The sequence below is a fragment of the Mastomys coucha genome, unplaced genomic scaffold (genome assembly GCF_008632895.1).
Source record: "Mastomys coucha isolate ucsf_1 unplaced genomic scaffold, UCSF_Mcou_1 pScaffold1, whole genome shotgun sequence".
NCBI classification, from domain to species: Eukaryota; Metazoa; Chordata; class Mammalia; order Rodentia; family Muridae; genus Mastomys; species Mastomys coucha.
The window spans coordinates 47394652-47409898 of record NW_022196891.1 but is presented as its reverse complement, the minus strand read 5'-3'; the positions used below and the strand labels follow the sequence as shown (position 1 = coordinate 47409898).

At 37.3% G+C, this 15247-nt stretch overlaps 1 protein-coding gene across 3 annotated transcripts in view; it reads left to right on the top strand.

The window, feature by feature from the left end:
- Hmcn1 (hemicentin 1) overlaps positions 1-15247 on the top strand; it is a 473399-nt gene that overhangs the window by 350369 nt on the left and 107783 nt on the right. For all 3 annotated transcript variants that reach the window (XM_031384523.1, XM_031384530.1, XM_031384516.1), the window contains 8 exons: positions 851-1042; positions 2115-2288; positions 2713-2826; positions 3909-4054; positions 7698-7848; positions 9581-9775; positions 11433-11546; positions 14923-15110. In XM_031384523.1, coding sequence (XP_031240383.1) covers positions 851-1042; positions 2115-2288; positions 2713-2826; positions 3909-4054; positions 7698-7848; positions 9581-9775; positions 11433-11546; positions 14923-15110 — 1274 coding nt within the window. The remainder of the gene's footprint in view (positions 1-850; positions 1043-2114; positions 2289-2712; positions 2827-3908; positions 4055-7697; positions 7849-9580; positions 9776-11432; positions 11547-14922; positions 15111-15247) is intronic.

Genomic DNA, 15247 nt, shown 5'->3' with positions numbered 1-15247 from the left:
CTTCCCTGCCTCTCTTCCCTCCCCCTTCCCTGCCTCTCTTCCCTCCCCCTTCCCTGCCTCTCTTCCCTAATTCCCTCCCTGTCTTTGCCTAAACATAACAGCATTCTCTGTTTAAGCTCTCTGGTTTTGATCATCCATTCTAGCCATCTGTGCTAACATGACTTGCTTTTGTAGTTTTTAAATTAATAAACTGCATCTGAATAATTTTAACTAATATTTAATACATATTTACAACTATCTAAAGTGTTTTCTGTTGACTACAACTATTGAATAAATAATTATTTTAATTATGCCTCTAAACACTTAGTAAGAATACCAATATAGCACAAAACATTCATTGAAATAAATACCTTATTTTCTACTGTTTCCTCTTAAAAGAATAAAAAGGGTTTTAATATGAATAGAAAAAAATATAATATTTTTGATAATGAAATGTGCTCCAGTCTTTCAAATAATTTTCTGTAAAAATAGTTGATTACAGTTAATTACAAATTGTCTTACATGTTTAAACACAAAAACCAGTGTTAGATTCATTTCCCGATAAAAGCTAATGTAGATTTGAAATGATTTCTATTCTATGTGTCTTATTCATCATAGTGTAATCACTGTATGTTTAAAAAGATTCATGTATGGCACTATTTCAGAAAGAATAGTCACTTTGCCGGGAATGGGGATATCATTTGAAATGTAAATAAAGAAAATATTTAATAAAAATAAATTAAAAAAAGAAAAGAATAGTCACTTCATTGCTTTAAAGATGGGATACAGTATGAAAATGGCTTCTTTGGGTGTTTCCATTTATAGATGTGTGATACTGGGCTGCCTCAAAAAAGTGGCTTTTTCTTAACAGGAAATCCTGTGCCACAGATCACATGGCACAAAGACGGACAGCTTCTCCAGGAAGATGAAGTCCACCACATGATGTCTGGTGGCCGTTTTCTTCAGATCACCAATGCTCAAGTGTCACACACAGGACGATATACATGTCTGGCCTCTAATATGGCTGGTGATAAAAGCAAAAGCTTCAGTCTCAATGTGTTTGGTAGGTGTGAGCTTCATTTCATATCTTGAATGATCAGTGTTTCTCTGTCTCTGCCTCTCTTCTGTTTCTATCATAGAATGTCATTATGTGGAAGAATCCAGCATTTGTGAATGTAGGCTATTTTTACTTTCTTCTTTCATTGCTGTGGAGTAAACTATGTTCTGGGCATAGTGTTTTGCGCAGTAAATAGCAATGATCCAGACAGTCATTTAACTATGCCATAGTGACGGGGAAAGTGCAGGTAGACAGGGAGTCTCAGCCTGAGACCCTGTGCCTTCCTCCCTGAGCCTCTCTGCTTCTATTGGAGCCTGAGCTTCTTTCCATCTCTGTGGCCTGAGTGTAATTAAACATCTGAATGTATTGATCCATTAGTGTTGGTCTTACAGCATCAAAGTTATGTTTCTGTCTCAAGCATATCACTGAAATCGATTCTAAGTTTTTCAGGTTTAACATGCACCCCACCTAAATGTATCACATTTGATTATCGATATTAAAATCCCATGCTAAATTCGACAACAGTAACACTAAATTCACTGTATGCAAATATACAAGTAATTTAAGTTTCAGCTACTTTTGTATCTACTCCAATATAGTTTGGGTGCACATAAATACTCTCATAACATACAAATACTCTTATACTCCCACATAGAATAGGAACCTCAAACAGAGGCTATAGTCTAAATGGGCCTCATGCATATTTGCATATATGAACAAAAACGGTTAGCCAAAATACCAGTTGATGTATCGGTCATCAAGTACTAGCATATATAAATAGTACATCATGTACAAGATGAAAGATTTCTATAGGCAAAACCGATATAGTTTAATACAGAAAGATACATATGTAAGTTTCTGTTACATTACCTCAGTGATGTCATTATCTCTTTTGTGTGTATTACCCTCCTCCTTTCACATATGATGTTTCCTGCTGATTTTATATAGAATAATTGCAATTAATTGCTTTGTAACTCTTAAAAACTGGGATTCCATAGATGAGGACAATGACAATCAGGAAGCCGTACCTAGAAGGCTCTCTAAGTCTGTTTCTTTAATAAAACTTTCAACCTTTCAGTATCTCCTACAATCGCTGGCGTAGACAGCGATGGCAACCCTGAAGACGTCATTGTCATCCTTAACAGTCCCACTTCCTTAGTCTGTGAGGCATATTCCTACCCCCCAGCTGCCATCACCTGGTTCAAAGACGGCATACCTTTAGAATCCAACCGAAACATTCGCATTCTTCCAGGTAAGTAACTGACGTCAACTCAGGTGCATTTGCGTCATCCATTACTGTAGAAAAGCACAGGTTATTTTTCGTAAAAGTGCCTGCGTTTTTGTTCTGTGACAGTCCATTTCTATCTTACTACCTATGCACACACACACACACACACACACACACACACACATAGCACATATATATAGCACATATATAGTATATATATATATATATATATATATATATATGTATATCTTACACTTTAAAATACCTGAACACTACTTTTTGAAAGACACAAAACAAATACCGTGACTTATTTTGCACCAAATATCTACCACTAAGTTGTATTCATAAAAAGCAATATTTGCAATAAGAACTAAAGTCCTGGTTCTCTGTGCATTCCCCCATGTCCACTGTGATGTCAAAGACTCTTCAATGTTTCTTGATGTTTTAGGAGGCCGTACTCTGCAGATCCTAAATGCTCAGGAAGACAATGCTGGAAGGTACTCATGTGTGGCCACTAATGAGGCCGGGGAGAAGATCAAGCACTATGAAGTGAAGGTCTACAGTAAGTTCCAAAGGAATGAGCTTTCTCACCTCTTCCTGAAGGCATCTAGTTTTCTCAGGCCCGTTTTTCATTATTTTTCCTAATTGTGTTTTACACTGATCACTGAAGACTCTTACTTACCTAGCTTGTCTTGTCAAGGAAGGAAGTTGCATTAAGTAGCATGCCAATGTCACCAGTTGCTTAAAAATGTGAAGAGCCAGGGCTATCAAGATGGTTCAGTGACCAACACGTTTGATATGAAAGTTAAGAAGGCCAGAACCTATGTAAATGACAAGGGGCACAGAGGCCTACATGCAGGTCCAGTGCCTGTACGGCAGACAGAGAATGCATAGAAGAAGCTGGCTAGCTACTCTAATCATGACAGTAAGCTTTGGATTCAACAAGAGACCATACCTCAATATATAGGGTAGGAGGTAATTGAAGAAAAGATGCTTAGCACCTTGGGACTACAAATGCATATATGTACACATGTTCCTACACATGCCTGTGCACACACATACCATCACACATATATATGCAAAAAAACATTTTTGACATGTCCACTGGATCTACTCATTATCTACCTGTTGGAGAGTTGTTTACACGCAGGCGCCTACTCTAGAGCTCAAGATAAGATCAAGAGTAGTGTCGAATTATGACAATGTAATTAACCTATAAAGGCAAACACATACTGTCACTAATGGGGGCCACACTATAAGGCCTTTCTTCCTATGTCATTGATGTTACTTTATAAACAAAGAATATATTTCTGATTGTCATTTACTTTGACTTGGTTCCATAACAGTCAATACAATGTGTTTTATGGGTCACAGACTATGTGGATCTGGAACAGATAAAAACATGAAGGACATTGCTCTTCCCAGCAGCTTTGTAATGATGAAGAGATATGGATATTTTTATTCATATCATATGTCTGAAGGCTCCTGTATCCTGGGATGCTAACTGAGGTCATTCATGGAAGGCCTGTGAAGAAGGCCCTCATCTGCTTGGCACCTTGTTAACTGCTGCTTCCTGTAATCTCTATGGTAGAATGTGTGTTTAAGACAATCAGTGCTTAACTCTTCCATGTTTGTCTTGTGCAGTTCCACCCATTATCAAGAAAGGAGACCTCTTGGGGCCAGGTCTTTCCCCTAAAGAAGTGAAGATCAGAGTGAATAGCAGCCTGACATTGGAATGTGAAGCTTACGCAATTCCTTCTGCCTCCCTCCGCTGGTACAAGGACGGACAGGCCAGTCACAACTACATTTCATTTGTTGTTTATTCCTAAAAGATGAAAATACCAATCTAAAAAGAAACAGACAGATTTATCCCACCCACTGTGATATTAAAAGTAGTGACTCCATGCTCCTCAAATATGAAACTGCTTTAAAATTTTAACAAAATGAAAAAAAAAACATGTTTAATAACTTTGGTATTGTTACATCCACTGGGAGGTAAGTAATATTGGTTTTGTTCACATTAGCACTTGACTGTGAAAATCTGGCTACCGTCCCAATGGAGACTTAGAGGAGCAGTGCTCCACCCAGATAACTAAATTTAATAGAGAAGAGACCCACACATGGTCCTAAAGTGAGGACTAGATTTATGCAGAACTTTCTCTAAATTCCATTAACTCTTTCACAAAAGGTAACATTTTTGATATCCTAAAATATGAGAAAATTAAGAGAGGTAAAGGCACACTATGATTACCCTGAGGCAGTAAGAAATACTTAATAAAAAATCGATTGGAGAGTGAAGGGACAGACATGACATGGGAAGGGTTGGAGGCGAGAACAAGAAAGGGAGAAGTGATATAATTATGTTTGAATTAAAAGTGTTTTCAAAAAATCATCTCTTGTATTAAAAAATCTCTAGATCCTTTTTTTTATAACTTTCAGACTGCACATCCTTTTTCTCACGCAATTCCCAGTCTCTCTCACAAGTGTAAAGACATGTGCTGGTGCTCGGAAGCAGAGAGAGGATGGAGTTGCTGTTAACACTGCTAAATAGAGATCGGAGACAGCCAGGCTGTTCCTTATCCCGTTTACACACAATCAACCAAATGGTCAGTTAAACTCCAGTTGTGCAAGTTTAGGTCATAGTACGACTTTAGAGGCAGGGAAGATGTGGATCCGTGGTTTTCTTCCAGATCCCAGATGGATTCTGCGATATCAGCAGGGGGTGGTATCTTTTCATATAGAATGTGTCATCTGGAAGCCATTGCAAAAGGAAAATGCAGAACTCCCACCGTGCTCTGCTTCTGTTGGCTTTGCAGAGTGCAAGCACACAGTGTGATGTGCTATCAACACTGTAACACCTTGCTTGCAAACACATGCATTTCCTGTACTTTGAAAGTATATCATTAACTTAGTTTTAATTTTCTGTTACCACAAATAGAGAGATCCACAAATATAAAAACCAGGGAAATACTAGAATTTAAATAGGAACTAGACTGCTTTCAAAATTCATTAATAATCATCAACTTTAAGGTCTGAAATTGGTAAAATTATACTGACTGGCACTTACAAGTTTTTTAAGATCTGGGATTGAATTCCAAAAATTACAAACAAGAAGCAATATTATCAATAAATACCTTTTCCATATCATTTTAAGTTATTTCATTTTTAAAATACAAAATTTAATAAAATATTATCTTTCTAGAAAAAACACCTAAAGATATTGACAATATGTAAAATAACTTTTAATACAATCCATACACTTCATCCATCCATGCCCTGAAATTTTTATTTTTATACAGAAAATTTAAACTGTGGTATGCTTATTTGTGATATAATATTAATATTATTAATAATGGTTTGTTGCATCCCAAATTATTTGAATCTCAACTGTTTGCTAGGCACTATTTTATATACAACAAATATAGATGAGAAATAAACAGGCCAAAAATCTCTGCCCACTTATGTTTTCAGAGACAAAACAAAAAACAAAACAAGCAAGCAAGCAAACAAACAAACAAAACACCCACAAAAAAAAAGCTGATGGGGTAGAAAAGGTAGTCAGAGAGCACACACATAATTCAGCTCACATTTGCCTATAACTCCAGAACCAGCATAGCATAATTTTATGGCCTCTTCTAGCCTCTACACACTCCTGAACTCCTGTACACACACACACACACACACACACACACACACACACTCACGCACGTACACACACACACATACACACACACACACACATACACGCACGCACGCACATACACACACGCACATACACACACACATACACACACGCGCACACACATGCGCACACACACGCACATACACACACACATACACACACGCACACACACACACATACATGCACTCCCGCACGTACACACACATACACAAACACACACATACATGCACTCACGCACGTACACACACACACATACACACACACATACACGCACGCACGCACGTACACACACGCACATACACATACACATACACATACACACATACACACACACGCGCGCACACACACACATACACACACACATACACACACACACACGCACACACATGCGCGCACACACGCACATACACACACACATACACACACACACATACACACACGCACACACACACATACACACACGCACACACGTACACACACGCACATACACACACACATACACATATACACACACACGCACACACACACACATACACACACACATACACACACACATACACACACGCACACACACACATACACACACGCGTGCACACACACGCACATACACACACACACACACACACACACACACACGACAGAAGATATGTGTGGTATGTTTCTGCTTTTGAGAGTAGAGGATCAAGAGCCTCAGTGTCTCAAAAGACAAAAGGAGCGTAACTACTTCATAAATGAAGACAAGTCACCCTGTGTAAATACCACCAAGAACAGAAAGCTAAGGCAGAACTGAATGGTAAATATAGCCACATACATGTCATGCATTGCCTTGACTGTCTTTCCTATCAAGCAGAGGACACAAAGACTTGATTATATAAGATCCAAGGAACATTAAGATAAAATTAGACACTTTACACTTAGAAAACATTTTTGAATGGTTGACTGTAAATGTCCTCTGAAATTGTGTAGGAAGGCTGTAGCCCGAACCACCTCCTTTTTATTTTTATTTTTATTTTATTGTATTTTATTTTTATTTTGGAGGGGAAACTGGGAAAGAAGATATCATATGACATGTAAATAAAGAAAATATCTAATAAAAAAAGACTGAAGCTGTCTAGTGGGATGAAAAAATAGATGCTGGTATATGTAAGAGAGGAAATCAAGAAGCTGAGAGAAGATGTCTTTGATTGACAGTGGGCACTGAAACCACTAAGAATTACGCAGGACACATTAGTAGAAGAATTGCCAGACCTATAGTGCCCATTTCAAAATATCATAACACATCCCAAGCTTAAAACAGTTTTATGTATGAAATAAGGATGTTTCTGAATGAATAATAATAAATTCAGATAAAATCATATGGTGATAATGTTCTCAACTTTTAATAAAGTTTTCTTTATTACATTTTCTACAAAACTATCAACAAGACACACTTTTTAAATACTTGATAAGATTATCTGGAGATACTTTTGCTTTCATGGATAAGTGGACATGATACTAAGAACATGTTTTCTGTTATAAAGAATATATAAATGTATCTCCCACAATTACCTGGCTGATGTAAACTGTATCAGCTATAATTTTCCAGATATAAAAATTACTCAGAAAACAACTGGATCAAATTAAATTAATTACTGCTATCTTGAATATTTTATCTATCTCCATTTATTAAAGAATCATAGTATTGATCATTTGCAGGGTATCTTAACTTTATTAGCATATTCAATCTGGACATTGTTACAATTGAATCACAGCCCCTTAAATCAGATGATCACGTTACCATCGCGGCAAATGGACATACACTTCAGATAAAGGAAGCTCAAATCTCAGACACTGGACGATATACCTGTGTGGCATCTAACCTTGCAGGGGAAGATGAGTTGGATTTTGATGTGAATATCCAAGGTAATATTACTATGCTTACTGCAAAACAATTTTCACACTCTGAATGTAATAGAAAAGAGATTTGGTTTAGTTTTCTTGAAAATCATTTTCTTCTCGTAATGATATAAAGTCATCATGAAATTTTAAACAGGAAATTATAGGAGAGAATAATCCCATTATACATTTTTCAAATATTTTATTTTTATTTTATTATATAAGTATTTGCCTGAATGTATATATATATATATGTATATACATACATGTACACACACACATATACATACACATAAAACATATACATATGTATGGATATATATGTATCACATGTATGCCTGGTGCCTATGGAAGAGGATGTTGAATCTCATAAAGCTAGAATCACAGATGGTTGGGACCCACCATGTAAGTCCTGGGAACTGAATCTTGGACTTCTACAAAAACAAGTGCTCTTAACCTGTGCATCCTCTTTCTAACCCCTACCGTTCTTCTTTTATGAATTTCCTTCTGGTATTCTAAGTGATAACTTCATTTACAATACTCAATAACAAGCTTCTCTTACATCAATACTGCACTAACATATCATGAAGACTATATATCATGTAACATTATTGTATAGAAGATAATAAAAATATGAATAATGAATTCAGAGTAGCAGACTTTGATATGGATGAGTATACCTATAAACTTTGTGTCTTGGACAAGTACTTAAAATATTTTAAGTGTCCATTATTTTCCTTTAAAATTAATACCCCTTGGGATTGCTAAGAATAATCTCTGAGATCAGGCACCTAAGCTATTCTAAAGTCACTAAGAACTAATGCCTTCTATTGTTGGTACTGCTTTTCTGGATGTAAATAATCTCTGAGATCAGGCACCTAAGCTATTCTAAAGTCACTAAGAACTAATGCCTTCTATTGCTGGTACTTTTTCTGGATGTTACCACGCATCTGCCAAGTTATTTTTGGCAGTGCTAGGGACTTAGGCATGCTAAAGAAATTCTCTCTGTCTCTGAACCTTATCCCAGCCCTCTACACAAATTTTAAGACTGCCTATTTCATCAACTCTATACTCAAATATATTAATTGAACTAAACTCCTATAGTTAAATATCCAGGTTGTCTCCAAGTTTTCGTTATTCATAAATAACACTATACTTAACATCTGGTTTCACAAAATTTTCACCAATCTTTGCTTTTTCAGACCTTAAAATTTAAAAATCTTAAAACTTCAGGTCACACACTTTTGAAATATCTTTAATGTATTGCTAGTTTACTGCTAATAAAGCTCACACCCACTGTTGGAAAGGAATTAAAATATCCTATTTTTAATAGGTTAGCCCTGATTGTTCATCTTATTGAACTTCCTTCATTAAGACAAATCATTGATATTGTTATCAAATGAGTCCATGCATTCTTTTATGTGTGCCTCAAAAGTACCTCTTCCTGCAGCAACCACATTTCTTACTGTACTTTTCCTTGAAAGTGGGCCCCAATGCCGGTCAGTCAGCAGAGCCTTTTTACACAAACAACAAAGACAAATGTAGACTCAGAGCACCATAGACTTGATTCCTCCACTTGACAACCAACTCTGATGGCTACTCTTTGGCTGCTGTTGGAAAGCATATAAGTTCTTAAAAAAATGTTTTGGCATTGTCTAACTTACCAAATGCACAGACTGTTGGTTGAGAAACAGTTGAACTCTTTGGTCGGTCAGTCATGACTGTCACACTGAACTGAGGCCATGCTTTCGCTCCACAGTTCCTCCAAGTTTTCAGAAACTCTGGGAAATAGGAAACATGTTAGATACTGGCAGGAGCGGTGAAGCCAAAGACGTGATCATCAACAATCCCATTTCTCTACATTGTGAGACAAATGCTGCTCCTCCACCAACTCTGACATGGTATAAAGATGGCCGACCTCTCACTTCCAGTGACCGAGTATTGATTTTGCCAGGTAAACACTGCCACATGGAAACACGAATCTCTGCCAAGTATGTCTCTTCTCATTTATTAGGCCAGTTCACTGTAATTTAACTGAAGTTTGGGTTGCTGGATGACATGTCTTCCATTTGTGGAATAGCCTACCTTGAGAATTTGGCAGCAGAACCCTTTAGCTCACTTTCTAAATCTAGTCCATAGTTGTAATCAACTTATGCAAGTTCTTGGACTTCTTCATGCCTCTCTGTATTGATGTCCTTAGTCAGTTTGGTTTCTATGCATCATTAATCTATATTCAAATGTATGCTTGTAAATAGCTATTATTTGATTTATTGATTAATTTGATTGCATTTTCATGAGCAATTATAAAGACTTAGTTTTAAATATTTTAATTATTTCATGGTTTGTGGATGGAAAGATGGTTAAAGTTTTTAGAATAATATTTTCAAGGCCTCAGTGTAATTATCACAAGTATTCAAATATCAGCGTTTGTTAAAACTCATAAATTGTACCTTTAGGGCCAATACAGTTTATAATATATGCAAAGTTAAGTCAACTGAAATAACTTTATAAAGTAAAAAATGAAAATGGAAGAAGTAGACATGGTAGCTCTATGTACCATATGACATTAATTGGTCAAGGCCTAGGAAAAATGGACTATGAAGCTTACGATGACAATAATCTAAACGAGGATGTGGATTTAGTACAAGTAATTTTTCATTAACTCTAAATTTCCTGGTTTTGGTTGTCGTACTATAGTTTTAGGAAGGATTATATTTCTATTATATTTAGATCTGTGAGTAAATGGTTTTAAGACTTCAACTTACCACAGTAGCTTATGAAAATATCCTATCTGTACGATAGCAGGAGATAAATAAAATGGCATGCAACAAAAAATAATTGGTGAACATAGATGTAAATTTTAATGTGAATGTCACAACTTTTCTCTAAATTTTATCAACATTAAAGTTTACAAATATGTAAGAACTTTTTTTCCTGGTATTTCACATGAACTCTCTAGTACAACAAAAAAGCTAATGTACACTTTATTCTTTAGAGCCCTGGATATGTGTATTTAAATGCACTTTTATAGGAAACATTGAAAACATCAGTTAAAAGTATTGGAAAACAGCAAGAACAAAGCATCACCATACAGCAGCGTTGAACAAAGCATCACCATACAGCAGCATTGAACAAAGCATCACCATACAGTAGCGTTGAACAAAGCATCACTATACAGTAGCATTGAACAAAGCATCACCATACAGCAGCATTGAACAAAGCATCACCATACAGCAGCATTGAACAAAGCATCACCATACAGCAGCATTGAACAAAGCATCACCATACAGTAGCATTGCCCCCGGATCATAATGGAGGGCTCAGAACAGCCTTCTCCCCTCTAGAAAAACTGACACCAGCAATTCATTTCCCAAAAATTCTGACTTAAAGTACAGTATCAGATCACTTTTTAGCAATGTAATATTGATTGGCTGTGAAAATGAATATTGTTGAAGTTAAAAATGGAATGATTAAAGAAAATGGGAACGTCGACAAAAACATAAAGAAATGTTTGTCATTCGAACGGGGGGGGGGGAGAAATGTAGCTCTGTTCATGATCTGCATTCACTCTAACATTTGGAGGAGTGACAGACTAGGATCTATATTTTCAGGAGGACGAGTGCTGCAGATTCCCCGGGCTAAGGTAGAAGATGCCGGGAGGTACACATGTGTGGCTGTGAATGAAGCTGGGGAAGACTCCCTTCAGTACAACGTCCATGTGCTCTGTAAGTTTGTTTTCTTTTGTTTATTAAGCATTTTCACTCTGAAATATTTTTCAATGACTAATGTTTAGAGGATATCACCTGAACACTTTAGAAACTACAACAGCAATAGATAATGATACTTCTAGGTACTACTGTCTTGTGTGCAAACTGAGAATGCATTAATCAGGACTTCTAAGATCTCAGATAACAAAAATGGAGGGAGGAAGAGAGTGGAAAGAGAAGGAAGGAGAGGGGGGGAGAGAGAGAGACAGAGACAGAGAAACAGAGACAGAGAGACAGAGACAAAGAGACAGAGAGAGAGACAGAGAGACAGAGAGAGAGACAGAGAAAATATGGATTACTGATTCACAAATTTGGTAAAGTCCTAGAGAAGAGTAATCTGCAAGCAGTCATTTCTGACATCTTGGCCCAAAAGAGGTCAAAACTATCCAGATTTTACCTTTCTATTTCTCCTGACTTTTTTTTATTATTGTTGTTAATGTGAGTTTCAGGTAGGTGGTTCCTTTGGGCAGCAAGGTAGACTTTAGCAGCGCTGAATTCACTTCTTCCCAGTTTCATAGTAAATGAAAGTTTTCCTGTCTGATATTTATAGGTGAAGTCCTAGAATTGACTGTTCTTCATGTGAATCCCCTATGCATCTGTGCGTCTACCACAGACACAGCATCCTAGTGAGGTAGCATTCTAGTGATGTGATCACATCCTTATGCCTGCTCTTGAGCCAGAACCATTCCCATCTGATACATGGACATCAAATGGAAGAAGTTTTTGTCCTTAAGACAAATAGTTTATTAGAAACAGAAGTTTATGTCTTGGAGGAGTCTAAGCTAGGGAATGGCCACAAGGATATATTAGAATCAATCTAGTCTGGTCTGTTTTCTATTGTGATAAAAAACCATGACCAAAAACCACCTTAGGAAGAAAGGGTTTATTCCACTTACCTATCCCAATGCACAGGCTATTAACTGAAGCTAAGGCAGAAGCTCAAGACAGGAACCAGGAGACAGAAACTGAAGCAGGAGCCTTCCTTTCAAGATTGCTGCTTACTGGATTGTTCCTTATGCCTTGCTCAGCCTTGCTTTCTTACATAGCCCAGGACAACCTGTATAGGGATGACACCTCCCTCAGTAAGCTGAATCTTTTCCCATCAATCACTAGTCAGGAAAATGTCCCCACAATCTTGCCTAACAGTACAATCCGATGAGTTCTCCTCAGCTGAGAATCCCCCTTCCCAGCTATGCCTCAGTTTTGTGCCATGTTGCCAAAAACCTAGCCAACACACAGTAAAAATGAAAAATTTTATACAGCAAATATTGACATAGTATGAGAGATTAGGCACTCATTTCAGAGTGTTACTGGGACTTTGGTGCCAGATGATTAAGACAATGATAACGAGATAATTAGAGTTCCTGGGAAAACAGGCAGGATTGAAGGGAAGGATGTCAACGTTGTTTCTAGTATGATAAATCTAACATGATCCCAGAATGTTTATGTAAAATACTGACCCAGCACTTAGACTTAAGGAAGCATCACAAAGGACAAAGACTAAACCCAGACTGCATCCAACAGCTGCCCCCAGACAAGTGACATTACAAGACAAGATTTCCAAAGAAAACCATAGGGAACCATTGGTAGATCAAAGAAGGAAAGCACAGTAGGAGGCAATCAAGGAATGAGGGAACCCAGTAAACTATGCCTGCATTCCAGTTGTTAGAAAAATTGTCAACTGATGAGCGTTAAAATGGGTTTCAGAAAATAAAAAGTCTTTGGCTTTGAGACTTAAGTCTGTGGGTGTAGGTTGTGTGATTCACTTCAAAACCACAAGGATAATCTTGAGCACTGATTAGACGCAATGAAATAAAATAGAGACAAGAGGTAGAATGGAGCTGACTGGCAAGAACAAATGTTAGAGATTTGAACTTACCCATAGACAAAGGGCAAAAAAGCTGGATACAAAGAAACCCATTACAATGTCGAGAATGTGTGTAGAAGGCAGGGTGGAGGAGTTGATAGTGTAAGGCCCAAGAATGTATATCAAAGTAATGGAGCAAGGAACCACAGGCTACCAAGCCTTTGTGGGCGAAGGAGAGCTCTTGGAGTAGAAAGAAAGGGGACATGATGAAGTGTATATCAAATATACTTAGCAATCCTTTTTAGTATGAGCATAAAATAAACAGGGTAAGGCTTGGGATGCCAGCCTGTGGCAAACAGAAGTCAGCAGTGGCTGCTGCGGAGATCTGATGGTTACCATAGGAACCACTGGACTCCATCATTGCTTTCCATCATCACCATCAGAATCTTGGAGACACGAGTGTTTAAAAAACACAGTGTGTCCTGTCTGGAAGCTGAAGTAGAAGTCATAGGTACACACTGTGGGTTCTGGGAAGCCACAGAGCTCCAAGTAGTAGCACCATAATGATGCATCACTGAAATGACACTGTGATGTGTGGGCTGGACATGAAGAAAGTAACCTGAAGAGAAGTGAATGGACTGATTGCAAAGAGGAAAAGTGGAAAGTCTAGAGTTTTCTATGCAAAGAACAAAGGTAGACATCCAATTTCATATTGTATTTATTTGAGAAATATCTATTGATTGCTCAGTATGACAGGTCCTGTGCTTGGACCAAGGATACAGCATAGAAGACAGAGGCTGTCAGTAAAATGGTGTAACTACAAATGTGAATACATACAAACTAACATTGAATTTCTGCTGTGTACTTTTTAGTATTATTTACTATAAAAATTTTCAACTTAATCGTTAGAAAACAAATACCATAAGGCTGAGTCCATAGTAAACATACACTGGTTATAGAAACCCTCATGTGTTTTAACAGTGTAACAAAAATTAATCAAACTTGGCAATGAATCACTTTCTTTGAAAATAAATATCTTGTTTTACAAGTGTTGCCAATACAATCTTCCAATTCACTGTACCATTCCAGATTTTACTCTACAGATAATGTATGAAAGTGAAATTTTCAAAAGTGAAATGAATATAAATTATAGAGCACTGTTTTAAATGTGTAGGGGAATATAGCACAGAACTTCTCAGACTTTATGTAATATGCTTGAGTAACATCTGGGGAGCTTTTTCAACCATTCGTTCCTTGGCCCTTCTCAGAGATGGCTATGGAGGAGGTGTGCATGAGGTTCATGGATATGATGTCTAATCAAGCTTCCAATGATATGATGCCTGTACCACTGATGCTGAGGCTGGAATAGCCAGATTATTATTCCCTTACAAAGTCTAACTCTTAATATCACAGATACACTCTAAAAGCTGTAACTCATCTGGCTTGTCCTGATGACAAAATGGTGTAGCCTGTCTTACTAAAGCCGTTGTTGCCCATCAGAATCTCTCTGTCACAACTATTCCTTAGTGCCACCAGTTATCAAGGGAGCAAAGAGTGATCTGCCAGAAGAGGTCAGCGTGCTAGTGAACAAGAGTGCACAGATGGAATGTTCATCCAGCGGTAGCCCAGCACCAAGGAATTTCTGGCAGAAAGATGGACAGTCCTTGTTAGAAGATGAACATCATAAGTTCCTTTCTGATGGCAGGATTCTTCAGGTAAGGGAGGAAAAATCTAATTTTAAAACAGTGTTTTGGGCATCGTGATGATTGTCTTCCAGATTGATAAAAGTATTAGTTTATGAATGTATTTATTCAGATCATTAACCATCAACCACATAATAGTATTCTCTACT